Here is an 18,867-nt window from a genome sequence, read left to right as displayed (position 1 = left end):
TGTTTCCTTAACTAACGTAAAATTAAATCCCAACTTTTATATGTACGTATAAATAGAATGAGATACAAATAAATATGAAAAAAATCACAAATATTAATATTCCATTCCATTCTCGATATACATATGTATATTTTATAAACACATAGTATTTGAACGTATTATCAATTCGATTCGAAATTTGAATAGCAATTTCCTAAACAAGTAACAAATTAATTACAGCTTGAATATTATGAAGGTTAATCTGGAATTAATTCTAACAACTAGTACTAAAACATAAAGGAGTGTTCGGTTCCCGTTAAGTCATTGTACGTCCGAAAGTCCTCCCTTTAATCGTAGTTGCTAACGCTGTATGAATATTAATGAATGCTCAAAATGCGCGTATCGACTCGACCCAAAGTGGCCGCGTTATCTGGTGACCTATTTGTGAATTGTAACCGGGTTAAATTAGTGAGGTGCCTGATTAAAAATATTGCTCTTTTGTCGCGAAAACGGATATAATTTGATACATATTATATTTGTTGAATTAATAGGCAAAGGCGACTAATTTGTGGTTCCAAATTCGAAAACGTTTCAGTTTTATAACGAATTATTATCTCCAAATCGTATCTTGAAATATTTCAATAAATAACCTCTACGCTTTTAGTCAAATAAAGAATGATCATTTAATTGCATTGTTACCAGACTACTATTCTTTTTAAACTATTTAACTAAGTATATTAATATTGTATAAAAACTTTACATATAAAAAAATAACTTAAAATGGAACACGCATTCTATTTTTAAATCAATGTACGAGTATTTCCACTTTTAAATTTTAATCAACCATCAATCGTTGCGAGCGATAGTTATTAACAAGGTCGCATAAATGAAACTTTTTTTTCTTTTATAGGAACGGGCACATGCTGACACATCGCAATAAAAAGCCATACGAATGTAAGGCAGACGGTTGCGGAAAATCATACTGCGATGCGCGGTCTCTACGTAGACACACCGAGAATCATCATCAACCTCCCGCTGAATCAAGTAAGAGTTCTAGGCTTATCGATTTTAATTGGGATTGAAAAGAAGGGTGATGCTTGCTTAAGAGTTCACTCGCTCGTGTCATATCAATGTCAAGTCTAGACCACGTTCGTGAAACGTGATGTTACTTACAACTATGCCACTGATAGAACTCATCAAAGCCGATGGAAGTGGAATTTACACGTAGTTATTTAGCCCGAAATCAAAGTATTGCTTTTATAAGTATATAATTATTAATAGTTTATTATACTGCTTTCATTGAACACTATTATTAATTATCTATAATTTAATTGAAATAAATATACATTCCTGACAATAAAAAAAATAATATTTAAATTAAAAATAGAACAATTTTAATAACGTAACGTATATTATCACAGGATATTCGTTATTGGCCTTTAATAGATATTATTGAATGCAGAAATCCTTAACTTTTGCAATGTTTTATAGAAACGACAAACCAATCAGACACACATGCGACTGTCGAGCGTGACATAAGCTCGTCTCGCGTCACGTCACCGACATCGCCGTCCCGCACCAACTCTACAAATTCGGATGTAAGTATTTTTAAAAAAACAGTCTTTATATTCAGATTTAAAACCACGTTATTAAGGAACACACACCTACATTAACATGGAACAGACACATCGAATGACGTCACGCTTACTTAATTATTCAATAATGATTATGGAAAGCTTGTCTGCCCAAAAGAACATTACCCGTCATTATTTAGTAATTTAACCAATAAAATGTTTATACATATAAGGTTTTAATACTTTCCCTGACCACGTTTCGGCTGTTTGAAAGGGAAACCGGTTTATAAGACTGCAATCTGAATGTTTTGGTTATGTATTGATTAGTCTTATGTAAACAAGAATTACAAATATTGGACTGAAAAAATTGTACGTGATCATCACTTTTTTATTTCTATTATGTACCTATTATATACGACCCGTGTTTGCCTATTCTAACCACAGGAGGGGCGCGATCATTTTTCGCACAGATAATCGGATTTACGATTTAATGGGGAAATGTTACAGCCATTATTTGAATCATTTCACACGGTTGTTATTTCAACAGTAGCTTATTCTATTTATACTTATTTGATTTTACAATTTAAATATTTTATGGGATTGTTAGAAAGTATACATTTTTAATAAAATCTGACTTTATAAAATATTTCTTTAAAATAACAATTATATAACATTATCCTAAAACGAAAACGTTAGTATTACTTATAATTACTGGTGAAACACACTTCGTTTCAAACATAAATTTATGAAATCATAAAGAAAAGTAATTTCCTTATATAAATTCGTATAACGTTATGTGCTCAATCTGACATTTTATTACGCGCTGGCGACCGTCCAACTGACCGCGTGTAAAATTCGGCAACGGACGTTCCTATTAATTAACCAATTAGCCCAAATCCGCGTTGCTCTCTTTTAATTTTACGCTACCATTACAGGTTTTGGGCGGAAAAAAATTAGGAATAATGGTGGTCGTGTTCCCAAACAATTTCGCCGGAATGAACAAAGTACAAACATAGCTCAAGCAAATCAACGGGGAATGTTTTCTCCTGGAGTTTTAATAAGGAAAAGCGATTTAAGTTTTATATTGCTTTGAGTGAAAACGCTTCTATTGTTAGTCCAAGTACCTTTAGATTTGAAGTACCCAGAGTCTCGGTTGCGATGGCTAAGTTACTTCACATTTAATGAACCGTCCTAATGATTTTCTTTGTCAACTATTCTGTCTTTTAATTTAAAACGATAATTGAGCTTTTATTCGACAATAATATTTGAAACGTCACGGTAAAAACATGTTAGTAAAAAAAACGTCATATAAAAACGAAAATAGCAAAGAAAAGTTTTCTGGTAAAAAGTAATATAAGTATCAAAATACGTCTTCTGTTAATAATCAATCATGTTCTTGTAAATAATCTTTTTTCAACGTGGTTTATCGGATTTATTATTACAATATCATTAATATTAAATTCATTTGAAGTTGACAACAAAAATATACATACGTAATAATTCCCCAGTCAAGCAACTGCTCGGAAAAAGGACCTCACAATGGCGACAGCAGTCCGCCTCGCACGCCGCCAGCTCCGCCGACGCCGCCAGCGCGCCCCAAAACTAGCAAAGCCAACAATAGCAGACCAAAGTCCAACACCACAGTAAGTACAATAATTAAAAAAACCTCATATATTCCTGTAACTCTCGTGCATAGCTTAATGAAGCAATATACGTACTGATCAGATGCTCCCGAATACGAAAGTCTACTGTTTTGAACAATAAAGTTTTTTAGCCTGTTGAAAAAATATCTTTGGTATTAATTACATCTATCGGTCTTCACATAAATGAAAACCTTTTTTAATTGTTGCAAAAAATATGAACACATTTTTGTGTATGGGTTTTTTTATAATATATAAATTAAGATGAATGTTCCTCTTAATTAATCCCAGTATAATACGAAAATTTATAGATACAATCAGAATTACGAATATATTAAGTATACTAAGAACGGTTTCGTATTTAGAGAACACAATGAGTGGCATTAGTATTTAGACGCTAATCCCGTGTTTGTAGTGAATTAAGCGCCTCTTATTTACTACTAAACAGGGATTCAACTCACCCTTTCTGTTTACTAAGTGTTTTACTCCCTATTCGCGTAGTGTTCACATTCTCGCATGAGAAACTTGAACTCTGTTGAATTTTTAAATCACTCAACATATATTTTATGTATACATTCTCGTTTGGATTAATTGTATAATGTGTGTAAAATGTATATAAAGCATTTATTGATTAACTTCTTCCAATGTCTATCTCATCATACTTTTATGCTTTTTAATATTTATTTAATTCCTCCAAATATATCACTGTTTACATATAAATTACATTTTTCTATTAAGAGGTAATTAGTTTGTTATAGGAAGGTACTTTAAACCAATTAATTAAGAATTAATCAAATAATCTTAATATCTAAATATAAAAAATATTAAATTGTTAACTAAAACACAAATGTGCAGGTGACCTCGTTTATTTTCATACCATAAAACAGAATTCTCATTTATGTCGATTGATATACAAAAAAATATTAAATACTTATAAAACTGTCATACGACTGCCTCCGTATTATCTTTAAATTAAAAAAGATATACTCTATTCCAACCATAACAGGAAAAAAGTCAAATAAACAACATTTGTCAGTAACTTGATGCGATATCATTTTATATCAAAGTGGAAGTAGGTAGTTAAGTGTAATAGTGTTGTGTTATAAATAAAGATATAATCATAAACACTTAACAGAGCACAAAATAGCTGAGTTATTAGCAAATCGCATGAAATACATATATCTAAGGTTTGTGTATACTTCCACTGGAATAGCCTATTTATTTGTTAAAATCAATAAAGTATATTTTCTTTGATGTGAAAAATAACATTATAAGTTAAATAAAAATATAAAACTAAATTCGCGCACGCAATCGTACAATTAACAAAGAACTTGTTTCTTTTTCAAGTGTGGAATAAAATTGTTTTTTTAGTACAAATTCAATTCTGCCAATGATCTGAATATTATCTATAATTTAATTTTACGGAATGAAAAATTATTAAAGAGTAATCAAGTTTGACACATTTAGGTTTTGGTTGTAATTTTCTAAGTAAACATTTAGAACTGCAAATCATAACATAACACTAACTAAACGCACTATAAACTGCTACGTTAGTAGACCGTAGAGTTTCGTAGCTCGTAGCTGATGTAGCTGATAAAATAAACACTAACTATTTGAGTTCTATATAGAGATATAGACATACGCTTTTAAATTACCGGTTTTAATTAGATTAAATTCCATTCAAAAATTAATTTAACAATATAAATAAGTCAATTTTATATAAAACAAGATAGTTTTAATAATATTATATTTAGTCATAAATAAAACGGACGGAACAAAATGCAAAATATTTAATAACTCGTTCTATCAAAGGGAGTTCAATTTGTAAAGCATTCCAACATTAATTTTCTTATACATACCAGGTGTATAGACAATACAGGTACCGACGGGACCATTCCGCGATTGAAAATAGTTCGCTTTGTAAACGAAAACAATAAAATGTTATTGTGGGCCGAAGCACGTATTAGTCGAACTTATAATATCAGATTGAAGTCAACCAATACCGCTTTGAATTTCACAAATGAGCTTTTTGAATAGAGATTATTATGCTTTCGTTGTTAGAAGTTAATTGCTGTTTCAGTTTATAATTTTTCAATTATTTCTTCATTGAAATTAGTTCGTAAATGAATTAGATTTTAATTAATGATTCCGATTTAAAACTGTGTTTACAAATCGAAATGATAACAAAAATTATTTAATTATTCATTAAGACTAATTAGTGCAACACATTGTAAAGGCGATTTGAATTTCAATGAAATATATTTTATTTTATTTTTATTTTTTTTAACATACTCAGTTTGAAAACTCAATTAAGAAATTATAATTTATTATTTCTATTTATTAATAAGAGTAAAACATGAGAAGGAAACTGTTTAATATTATACAACATTCAAAAATAATTACATTATTACAACAGAAACATATGAAATAAATAATTATTAAAGCTATTCATAAAACTTGGAATAAATTATTAAACAAAATTCCCACTAAAACCAAGCTTAGATGAATAACATTAGCGGAATTTAATAATTCGTAACAAATAATACGAAACAACGAAGCTATGCTCCGTGAGAAACAAATTCTTATGCTAATTCCGATACATCGCGGATTGCTGTGCGAATGTCCAGTATCCAGTGAATTAAAACAGGCATTCATCTGTTTAACAATTCAGTTGCGTCTGACCCTCATGCCGCGAGACAAAATGATGGGGTCCGAATAAACTATCGTTATTTATGTACAATAATTATATCTTATGAAAATTATTTAATTATTTTAATTTTTATTTTTAGTACATTTGATTTCTTTGATTTCTTAATAAATTATCTATTTTTTTTTCTTTATACTTATTAATTATCTCTGAATTATTTTTAAAAATCTTTGAATTTTATAACGTAAGATATATTAATTACATAAAAAATGAAGACTAGAGTAATATGAACAAAAAAAAAACTCACAACAATAAAATCAACTTGTGTATTTTAGTAGAGGGACGTAATTCGCAAAACTGGACCGCTCATCATGGGAGCTGTCACCTGTTCCGACCCCATAGACATGATCGAGGGGTGTTTACGCGCTTTCATTAAACTAGAAATATAAAATGGTCTCGTTTAATGAGATTTATGCGTATAGGGAGAGATTATTGCTGATCTATTTCGCGTGAGAAAAATTATGTATCAATCTACATCTGCTAAACTAGTCGAAATTATATTCAAATATAACACGAACAACATCGTATACAACTTACGTAGATTATGAATACAAATTTGATGGGAATTTATTTCTAACAATTTACTATGTAATTATTTAACAAGATTAAATAGTTTCTAATAAAGATGAATAGAGAATCTATGCCATATTTTTTTTTTTTTTTTTTAAAAACTTTATTGCACAACTATTTAACAAAAAATAAATTGAGCAAAAGGCGGACTTAAAGCTATATAGCCTTATCTACCAGCCAACCTTAGCACATGCAAGAAAGAGCGTACAGTAGATGCATAAAGCCATCCTTATATTGAATTACATTACACATACATACATATACACATATATATATATATATAAACATACATACACTTACATAAATATATATATTATAAATATAACATACATTTAATAATATACTAATGATAAAGTAACAAAAGGTTAACAATAATACTAAAAGTACAGTGTAATAATAACAGCTTAAATAAAATAAAATAAAAGGGAACGAAACCAAGTAAGGCGATAAAAGCTAAGACTTATATTTCTTTAAGAGAAATTGTTTTACCCTACTTTTGAACAGATCTTTAGAGGACGTTTCTCTGATGACGACTGGTAATTCATTCCAAAGTCGTATAGCGTTAACAGTGAAAGAATTAGATACAAAACCAGATGTGTGAGGAGGAATAGAAAGAAGAAGGTTATGAGAAGAACGAAGATGCCTAACATGAGTATCGGAAAGAAAATTAAATTTGGACTTAAGATAAGAAGGAGCAAGTGGATTATAAACAAGAGAGTGTAGAATACATAGTATTCTTAAATGCCTGCGATCTTTAATGGGTAGCCAATTAAGCATTAACCGATATGAAGAAATGTGCTCAAATTTACGGAGGCCATATATAAATCGTATGCAGGTGTTATGCAATCTTTCGAGTTTACTTAAAAGTGTTACATTAAGATCGGGGTAACATGCATCACCATAATCTATAATTGGTAACAACAGACAATTTGCCAGTTGGATTTTTGATTTAATAGGCAAAAAGTTCTTAAAGCGCATGATGGAGTGTAGCGTGGCATAAAACTTGCGCGAAACCTCATTAACTTGGTCAGACCATTTCAACGAGTTATCGATTAAAACACCCAAATCTTTAACCTTAGATGAAATAGGTATAACAGTGTTATTAAATAGTAAATCAGGTAAGGGTGGTAGGCTTTGAATTAAAGCTAACTGCCTAGGGCTCCCAATAATAATAGCTTGGCATTTTGATGGGTTAACACTAATTCCATATTTTTTTGACCAAGAGGCAATACGAGAGAGATCGTTATTAAGGGCGGAAATAGTGTCAACCAGGTGGTCTACGCTGCACTGTTTATAAAGCTGCAAGTCGTCGGCATAAAGATGGTACTGGCATGAAAGAATTGAGGAAATAGAGTTAATAAATAATGAAAATAGTAGTGGAGAAAGAATACCGCCTTGAGGAACACCAGCAGCAACATCGCACCAGTCCGATCTATCGGTTCCAACACAAGTTGCTTGCTTGCGTCCCCGAAGATAAGAAGAAAACCACTGGAGAGCGATGTCTGAGATGTTTATGCGAGATATAAGAGAGAGTAATAAGTCATGATCGACAGCATTAAACGCGTTACTAAAATCGATGAGTATGAGAATCGTCACAGTCTTGTTTTCCATACCCTCTCTAATATCCTCTGTAACTTTAATTAGTGCAGTAGTAGTGCTATGGCAATGGCGAAAACCAGACTGAAGTGGATTTAATAGGTCGCAGGACAACAGATATTCAGATAATTGAAAGTGGACAATGGATTCCAAAATTTTCGAGAGAAAAGGAAGGATGGAAATAGGACGATAATGGGAAGGCGTAGAGGGATTTGGAATCTTAGCTAGTGGTAGAACTAGGGCTTTTCGCCACAGTTCGGGAAAAGTACCAGTGCGTAAGGAAAAATTAATAATGTGGGTTATTAAAGGTAATAATGTTTCTAAAATGTGTAAAATCATCGTGCGACCTATCTCATCACATCCAATTGCTTTAGATTTAATTGCCATAATACGTTTCCGAACGTCAGCATCACTCACCAGGGTGAAAGAAAATGAAGTGTCCTTACATATTGGCAGGCAATGAATCTTTGAAAGAGTATCGAGTTTAATATTGTCATCGTAAACAGGAGGAGACTGGAAGTGGCGATTAAGACTATTAATGTCAATAGAAATATTGTTGGAAGAGTTGGAATTTTTGCCGATGCCAATAGACTTCAGAAATTTTAATGTGTCTGAAGGAGACGAGTTACAAATTTTATCAGAGATGTATCGGCGTTTATAAGTTCTGCACATCTGGTTACACCTATTTCTTGCAGCCTTATAGACAGACCAGTTAAGTTCTGTACGGTCAGACTTAAATTTACGAAATGCACGATCCCTTTTTGCCATGGCATTCCGGATATCACTGTTTATCCAAGGCGCAGACCCTCGGTTTTTTATTTTTACTAAACGCAAGGGAGCGTGCATGTCGTATAGATTAATTAAATTAGAGCAAAGAAAGTCCAGCTTATCGTCGATCGTATCCAATTCATATATCAGATCCCAATTAATTTTAGTAGCATCTGTCTCTAATTTATTAAGACTAAGGTTGGAAAAATTTCTTAAGGATGCAGTTTGAACTGTAGGCTTAGGACTTTTAATGCTATAGGATACGTAAACTAAGTCGTGTTGAGAAAAAGCAGGAGCAGAAAGTTGGCCATATTTAACAACACGTTTAACGTCAGAACAGAGTATAAGATCTATGAGAGAATCTGAAGTTAAGGTGTGATGTGTTGAAGATAGCTGTGGAATTTCAATGTTCACTGAATTAACTATGGAGCGCAATTTAGTCGCTCGAGTGTCATTCTTCATCAAACACGTGTTGAAGTCACCCATAATTAAAAGTTCATTGTAGTTGGCTAAAAGATTCTCGAAAATGTCTTCTAGTGTTGAGAAATAGTCAATAGTGGGAGGGCAATATACTACACCCAGGACTATTTTCCTTCCACAAGCAATTTCCAAAAAAAGAAATTCAGGGGAAGGGTTAGAAGAAGAAGAAGACTGGCAGATGATTTTATAGCTAAATTGGCTTTTTAAATAAATGGCGACACCACCACCTCTCCTCCCAACACGATCGTTTCTTACTAATACAAAACCAGGAATGGGAAAACACGCTGAAGAAAGTGAAGGTTTTAACCATGTTTCAGAAATTAAGAGAGCATGAATACAGTTAAGATTAAAAGAACTTAATAAGTCCGTGTAATGACTAGGCACACTTTGAGCATTAATATGGCAAACATTAAATTTTTTATCTAAACCACAAAATTCGGCGGTTAGAGTATCCCCTAAAGTTATCAAACTGTAATTGTTATTACTATGAGAGCTATTAAACGATTCATCCCCAGATTCAGCTGAGTAATAAGAGTCATCGCTTGACATCATATTATGTTGTGTATTTGTATTTACTTTAAAAATATATGTATAAATAATAAATAATGAAAAAAAAAATATATATATATATATATATATTAAACAGAAAAAAAAAAAAAAAAAAAAATTAAATAAATATATGTAATATAAATAGCAAAAAAAAAAAATTATAATAAAAAAAAAAAAAAAAAACTAAAACAATGCGCAGGAATAAAATCTCTTTTTTGCACTGACTGCTGGACTTGGCACTTCAACAAAAGCATTACAGCAAAAAGCATGAACTTATACAAACTATAACTAATGAATTCTACAACTATTGTCTAAAGACAAAAAAAAAAAAAAAAGCAAACAACACAAACGTAGTAAAATTAAAAAAAAATAATAATAAATAACAAAGCCATGCAACTAAGCTATTCACAATTTACAAGTAAAAAAAAAAAACATTACAAAAAACATGGAATAAAAAAAAAAAAAAAAAGGACAATACGTGAGTGGCTGTACTACAAAAATCAGAAAAATTCTAAAGATATACGTTTGTATCTATTATTATGTAAGAAAAAAAAAAAAAGGAATTTATATCTAGATATATACGTAAATATCTAATAGATAATTGTCAAAATATCTTTGAGTTGTCAGTGTTGTTACTCAAATGTAGATATATAACAAGGATGGCTCAAAAGACCAGAATCCAAGTTAAGGTTGTCATATTGACGTACGCTTGTCAAACTAATTTTAAATCAAATTGAAATATTTATCTCCTAAGGTAGTTTGTAAAAAAACATATATAGTAAAATAGCATATATAAAAGTGATTCGTTAAGCATTACAAACACGCAAAATCATATAAAGTACGTAATTGGTTATAAAAAACAAAAAAATATATATATAATAGAATCATCTACAACTAACATTAATAAGCACAATAACAAACAATTCACAAAGCACACAGTTCATTACAAAAAGAAAAGAAAATAAAAATATTGAAACAAGAAGATAAAGACAAAAAAAAAAAGGCTAGCCTTACAGCTTTTTTGCTACATTTCTACGAGTGACAATACTCGAAGTAGGACTGACCTTCTTGGAGCGTTCAGGTGGCCTATCTGATGGAGCTTTGTTGCTAGAACCACTGTCTGATGCCGTCATTTTATTAGCAGTTCGCTTCTCAGGAACCGATGAGTTACCACATTTAGGGAACTTTTTGATTAAATCGTCCAAGGTTTCTCTGTTAAGGAGTCGTTTTCTATCATTGTTGGGAAGTTTAACATAAACAATGCCGTTATGAGTCCAACTGTTAGAGATACCGAAGTGTTTTCTGGCTGCACTGAAAATAGCTTGACGTGACTTTGTCAAAAACTCACTAATTGACACACTAGACGATTTAAGTTTTTTCTTACTGCTCCATATTAACGACTTAGTATGAATATCACCAAATCTAACTAGAACAGGCCGCATTTTGTTTCCGGATTTCACTCCTAAGCGATGACAGTATTGGATTGATGAAGACTGAATTTCAGGGAGACCAATTGTATTATGAACAATATCTATTATGGAGGAAACAAGATTTTCACTATCGGATTCTTGAATTCCGTTAAACAATAAGGCATTCCTTCGAGTGTGGTTGTCAATATCATCAATCTGAGTAGCGAGATTCAGTGTGAGGGATTTTAATAAGTCAAGAATATTAAACACTGAAAGTTTGAAATCCCTGAACTCACTTTCTAACTTCTCTAAATTTGGTTTCACTGGCTCACTACTAGAGGAACTGGAACTCTTCAGTTGGTTCTCAAATTCAGTCATCCGTTGTCCAAGAGAGTCAGCAATGCTTCTATGAACTTCCAGGATATCTTCAAGTTTCGCCATTATGTTAGAAATAATCGAGTAGTTGAAAATTAAAATAGTGTGGAGAACATCAAGTGTACAGTGCCAGCAGTAGTGCAGATGGTTTCAAACTATAGTATAAATACCATAGTTTTTGTTAAATTTTCACTATTATATTTTGCTATTTGTGAGGAATTGCACAATTAAGTATTACTATGTAAGTTATTACTACTTTTATTATTTAAAAAATTAAAAAAGAACAGAACAATTTGAAAACAGTGTTTACTTTTTGACATCTACCCGAAAAATATTTATCTGTAGGTATAGCAAGAGCGAACAATAAAACTTTTGTTAAGCGCACCTGTCAATCTGATCAAGTACCCAAACGATTACAACCAATCCAGCACAGGCATTCCACAATCTGTTTTTGCAGTGATATTAAGCATACTGACCACAAATGAAAACCAGGAAAATAACACACATGGAAGCTATACAAAACAACTCTATATTAATTAAAACAAACTTGAGAAATATTTTAATAAAGGCTTTGTTGTTTACATTTCTGTGTTATATTTCATTATAACAGTTCAATTTAATTACAGTCAACACGTGATTTAATAGATAGAGACGCAAATAATAACGATGTATATCGGTTTAATCGAAGGCATAACTAATAGATGATCGCTATAAGGGTGGCTGTAGACGAGGTGCGTATAGCGAACCCTATAGACTGTAGTGACGGGTGCTTTATTAAAAGCACTCACTTTGATCGACCCTGATTTGACGTCACCTGCAGGAAGTAATAAAGGCCGGTACAACACGGCCTCATAATTACAAACCGGCACGTTTTGTTCACAACATATTGACATCGGAATGCTTTGAACGCAATAAATCCACTTTGAACCACTTCATTACGACTGGGATTGCTGAATTTGCGAACGTAATGACATAATAATTATATTCACGTACATAATATAAGATGTAGTTATGCTTTGTTGATATTTACTGGATATTGAAGCTATTGTATTCGAACACAATGAAGATTAACATTAATAAAGTTAATTATTAAGTATGTCAAATATATAATATTATGGCATATGATCTAACAATTAATATAAATAAAAAGGTTATCATTATTTTTCTGGCCTGTATCTACCAGTTGAGTGAAAAATATTCTGCCAATGTCGTATGAAACAGATAACAAATCATTTTTTAATGACTTGTGACTTCCCTAAAATGTTACTTGAAAGTCAAAAGAGCATAAATCAGTGTTTAACTAAACAACCGCTAGACATCGTTATAAATAAGGCCGTCAGTATATAAATGATTACATATAATATACAATGTATATTAATTATAATTTGATTCAAAACACAAACATAATAAACTATGAAATTACTTCGTAGATTTCATTATAATCAGTTTGGAATACAAAGCCCGACCCCATAATACATTTGGGGTCGCATCAGGTATCCAATAATTAAGACTCGAATCGATAATCACTACAATTTGATACACTATTAAGAAATAGTAGAGCATTGGATGAATAGAAATGACATGTCAACAATACGGTTTAAATATGCGATATAATTGTATACAAAATCAAAATAAACTTTATTCAAGTAGGCTTTTACAAGCATTTTTGAATTGTCATTTAACGATTAAGAGAAGCTACCACCGGTTCGGAAAGTAGATTCTACCGAGAAGAACCGCCAAGAAACACAGTAGTTACTCTTTTTCAACATTAAGTCAACAGGTAATATATAGATTAAGTTATTGTCTTAAAAAATGCGTATATCGTTTCTTTAGAAACGAGTTCAATTTTTTTTATTATTGCAATGAACATTTAAAAGTAATGATATTTTTTTCGATATATTCAGTTAAAACTATTTTTGAAAAGCATGTTATAAGTTTGGTTAGATTTATTATAGTATCGTCTTTTATATGGTAGGGTAAGTAACAGATCAAGAGAATTTTCTGCGTGTTGCTACTCAAAAGTAGTTTTACCCAGTAACTTCTGTAGTGTTAGTTTATAGTTTTAAAATAACTTATCACATCTAAATGATAATGACATTATTATAGCAGTTGTGAGCTCACAACTATCTTATGGTTTTATCCCTACTGATATAATAAATGTGAAAGTAACTGCTGAGCTGATTTAGAAGAAATTTGGTATGGGGATATTTTGAGTCCTGGGATACGATAGAGGCTCCTTTTATAACTCACAAAGGCGAAGGCTTGTGTGCTATAAAGTTTACGAATCTCACGCAGGTAAAACCGCGGGTAAGCTAGTTTAATTAAAATTCCTCACCATGAACTATAATTAATTTAGAAGTCTCACCCACATCACCAAATGTAGACGTGTTGAACAACGATTTTTTAAAAACAATATTTAAGTAATAAATTTGACGTCGTTATAAATACTGCAGATACAAAAAAGCTAATTGAAGTTCAAAATTGGTCCGAATTTTACAATTCCACCTGCACATTTAAATGAACAGCTTGAGACGGATTGCTAGTACTATTTCTGCTTCGCACCAGGAAATTGTATTTGCCGCCGTCTTATGGATGTAACATCGAAAATATTAGAATTTATTTGCGGTTGTAAAGTTCTCCGCCTTGCACGAGCCATAAATTTCATGGACAGTATTAAAATCGTAAAGTTTCCTGGCACGGAAAGGTGGAAAGTAGTCCAATTTGTGAGTTTTTCTGAAACCGCAGCAAACTTATTTTAAAACTTGAAATGTTATTTCTTTATATAAAACGTTTTAAATTCTTTTGCAGAAAATTGCAATTAAAAGTAATAATTAATAAAGAACAATATAGGTAATACAGAGCGACCTGATATTCAAAGATTTTATAATCGAAATTGTTGAAGATTAAATAACTTTCAATTTCACACATGATTTTAGAAAAAACTGAGTAAAATATCTGAACTAAATCCAATTATACTAAAGTAACAAAGCCAGCTCTTGATCGCGCACATCCTGAGGCGCCACGATTTCATTTGTAGTGTCCGCGTTGAACTTTATCTCTTTTTGCCCTCGCCGGCGGCGTCTCTGAGGGGACAGAACGAGAATCAAAGAAACATTGTATTAAATGAATTTAACTTTGTGACTCTTCCTCGATTTAAAATGGTGATTTTTGGATCGCCTTTGATTGCACGCTACTTTTATTTTACTTTTTTCTAGCTTACTTTTTACCTTGTCATTTATCAACAAATATGTCACAATTTTATGAGTATGTGTTACAACAAAAGCGAAATATCGTAAAGTCGTATCATGGAAACTTATTTAGCGTCAAAATTCGATTCTTTCTCACTGTCACCGTGCGCTTGAATATTTCATTGGCACAACACTTTCAGACTATGACGAGAAAATGTAGCGACGGCATATTGGAAATATAGAAAAATCTCACGTCACTGAAATTTGTATTTTAGTAAAAAAGATAAAATTTTAATATAAATAAACTTCGTGCTTGAGAATCCTCCTAAAGGTTTTATTTTAAGAACAAACTCAACCTTTTTATTAATTATACACATTTGATTTAATTATAAAATTATTAAAATGTTCTATAAAATGACCTAATTCCATATTTCATTAATTACATTGATTTGTGGCTTATAGAAGAAGGTGAAGTCTTTGCAAGCTTCTTCCTTAAAATATTTCTAAGATGCATATTTCTAAGATACATGTATAACCAAAATGTCAACTTTATTTTACTGCCAATCAACACACTTGGTCTTGCTGCGGTGGAAAACACTCACCATAAGCTGATGGCCAGCCATGAATTATTGCTGTTATCATTTATACAAAATACGAAACAGATCTTCTGTCGTTACAGTTAAGAGTCACATTCCTTTGTTAATAATAATAGTTAATTTCTTCATTAATAATGTAGGGTGGCAACGACGCAGGTGGCGTAGATCCGTTCCGCTGTAAACGTCCCGATGCATAATTGAAGACGCGTTACTTACGTGACTCCTCGGAGGAAAGCCAAGTGGTGCTAAGTGTGATGGATGATGAGCAAATGTTATATAATAATCATACACTTTTTGCGCTTAAGAAGATAGTATAAAATATGTTTAGTTACTATTTAATTTACTATACAAAACTATAAATACCATATAAAACACTGATGTATAAATCTTTGATGACGGGTGTCTTTATTTTTTATACATTCTATATTTAAAATGCAAGAATATTGATGCATTAAATATTTATAAATAAAAACGCGATTTAATAAAATACGAGAATCAAAGCCCAATAAACGCAATGTAAAGTCTTACGTTGATAGGATATTACGGAGAAAATGGGAAAAGCCTCGTATTATTATAACAACATCATATTTACATAAATGTCGCCGTATTTTAAAATAAAATATTTTATTATTCAAATATGTTATAGATGACAGTTTAACCTTAACTATATTACCAGTGTCCACATCATCACGAAATGAGTACAAGAAACATACACGTCATAGAAATTATTTCTTTTCTTGGTGTTGGTGAAAAATATCTGACTTTCATTTTTAATATATTCCAGACATGTTCGAAATACACATATTTTTTATTACTTCTTATTTACATTTTCATATCTGAGGTACTAAAAATGTTAATTTATTAGAGGGGCGTGTTTATTTGACTCCCTAAGAACTTGGCCTTCTACACGGTTGACCTCTGACCTCTGGATGCCACGTGGACGTCTGCCCGCATTGTTAGCTGTAGTTTAACCCCTATTTGTTATTTCTGTCCGTAATGCAAGTGTCAAGGTGTATTTAATATGCCACACTTATATTTTTAATTATAAGATTAAGTGAAATAAGACACTTCTTTATTTTGAATTTCATTTTCTAGTTAGTTAGTTAATATTGAAATTAATGCATTAAATAAAGCTAGTTTAATTATTTTAAATGAGTGATGATTATGTAGTAAGTTCAATTAAATAAACTCTAAATGTAACAAATTAATCCTAAAAAACTCCCATCAAAAGATATAATTATATTTTCATAAATAATTTAAAAAAGGTACTAACTTTTTCATCAAAATTCCATTAGTTGAAATTTCTTAATTAACTATGTATTATAACACTTAGTTGAGGTACTTAAAAAAAATATATTAATTTATAAAGATTTATAACATTTATCTCACCGACATAACAATAAGATGTGTTCAACGAAATTAATATCCCGCACCTTTGAGCGTATATGCAAATTCGTTTCATAAAAAAATCTTTTGTGTCCCACTGGTCACTTTATCTTACAATTCGCGAGTTCAAAAACATCTGTAGGGGTCATCTCTTCGATATCTTTCCCATACATTGTGCTATCATTTTAAATTCGGAACCCGTGAGATAAGCACCGCGTAACGTCAGACGTCACCGAATTTGGCGCCATTTTAATTTGACGTGTTATTTCTTTTTTTTTTCGTGTAAAGTGCAATGGACAATTGGATAACACAACTGTTTCAAGCCCCAACTCTTCCCAAGTCAAAAGTGAGACTAATTTTAAAAATATATTTTTTATATGTGTATTGTTTCTAGTGCTCTTTAAAGTATTATATTGATATAAATCGTATGTACTTAAAGAATTGCGTAAAAGTTTTATTTTATTCAATCTGTAAAAAAAAATTAAGTTGTATTATGCTTCTGATATACAATTAATGAGGTTTGTTCGTGTAAATATTGAAAAAAAATAACTTATTTTCTTGCTAAGTAGATATTTGACGTATATTTCTATGTTATATAAGATATATTTAAAGCCGTTAATTTAAATAATTGTGTTAATTTTTATAAGTCTTTAATTTAATTATGTCGCTATTTCGCTCTTGAATTGTTTACTTAAAGTAAATTTAAAGTTAATTTTAGAACGAGTAGAATAAACTTCAAAAATGTAAGTATTTTAAAAATGCAGTTATAAGACCGTACAAGAATGATATATCGCAAAAACGCTACTAGCGAGTACCTAACAAACATCTGCTCTCACCTCCCGCGCATTAACCTAACGAGCTGCCCTAATGGCGCTGGTAGGGTTGCCACGTGTAAAAAAAAACTTCAATAAATTACCGAGCAGTTACTAAATCTCTTTGAACAAATATTTCATTAGTTTAGTATTCCATATATTTTATTGCATATTATTTTCTACAAATATTTTATATATACCTAATATAGTTTTTATTAAAAGAAATATGTATATTATAATGACATATAATTATTTATCAAAATATTATCCATTGGGATAGATCAAATGAACTAATTATTAAATAAATACTGCAAAATTATGAAACAATAAATAGTGCATACTAAGTGAAAGCTAATTTTAATTAGTTTGTGCAACTTTAATGTTATAAGTAACGGGTTAACTGTTGCTAACCTAACGAGCACCCTTAATGGCATCTATTAGGATTGCTAAGCTAAAATATATTACCACCTACTTATCTAAAGCTTTCACATTTACATTTTCCACTTCCTAGAGCTCTTGTATACTTAGACGCAAAGAAAAAAATAAACTGACTCTTGCTTGAACTTTAATATCAGGAACACTAATTTGTTATTTAAAAATAAAAAATTTAAAATTAAAGAGTGTTATGATTCATAATTGTAATGCATATGTATATTTTTATAAACGCCAACAATATTTATGTTAATTTGTGCCTGAGTGTAGGTATAAAGATATTAAATAAAGAAATTATAACATAAAGTTAGTCATGGATTTTAAATACATAGTATTTAACGATATAAGGTACAATTAGGAATTAAAATGTTTACAAATAGATGAACTTCGCTAGTATAAAAGTTTTGCTTAAAAGTTAAGCAAATGTATTTTTCGTTGTGAGCCTTCATACTATTGTTGAATATTTTGCTATGTTGTTTTCTGCAAAGGAAACGAAGACCGGTGACACTGCTGCGGTGCTACGGATTTCCGCAACTAATTAAAATTCTACGTAAATAAATTACCGCACTGCGCTGCTCGCTCTTTGTGGCGATTTTTTTGAAATTATATAGAAACTTTTCATAGATTAAATTTCGAACAAATTTACAAAACAAATTGTTGCAGAAATTATTCTCACTTTGCCAGCTGTTCTGCAATGGATTGATCTATAATTACCATTTCCCTTTTAAACCAACGGAGATTACGCAAAGTCTATCAAAATCCATTAATTAACTTGGAATATTAACGAGCTACTCAAGATCGAAAGT

At 30.9% G+C, this 18,867-nt stretch overlaps 1 protein-coding gene across 1 annotated transcript in view; it reads left to right on the top strand.

The window, feature by feature from the left end:
- LOC124538272 (zinc finger protein 541) overlaps positions 1-18,867 on the top strand; it is a 253,550-nt gene that overhangs the window by 226,125 nt on the left and 8,558 nt on the right. Inside the window, exons 7-9 of the mRNA XM_047115275.1 lie at positions 890-1,023; positions 1,471-1,577; positions 3,062-3,196. Of these exons, the coding sequence (XP_046971231.1) occupies positions 890-1,023; positions 1,471-1,577; positions 3,062-3,196 (376 nt within the window). The remainder of the gene's footprint in view (positions 1-889; positions 1,024-1,470; positions 1,578-3,061; positions 3,197-18,867) is intronic.

Source organism: Vanessa cardui, chromosome 20 (genome assembly GCF_905220365.1).
Source record: "Vanessa cardui chromosome 20, ilVanCard2.1, whole genome shotgun sequence".
Classification (NCBI taxonomy): domain Eukaryota; kingdom Metazoa; phylum Arthropoda; class Insecta; order Lepidoptera; family Nymphalidae; genus Vanessa; species Vanessa cardui.
This window is presented reverse-complemented; position numbering and strand designations above follow the sequence as displayed.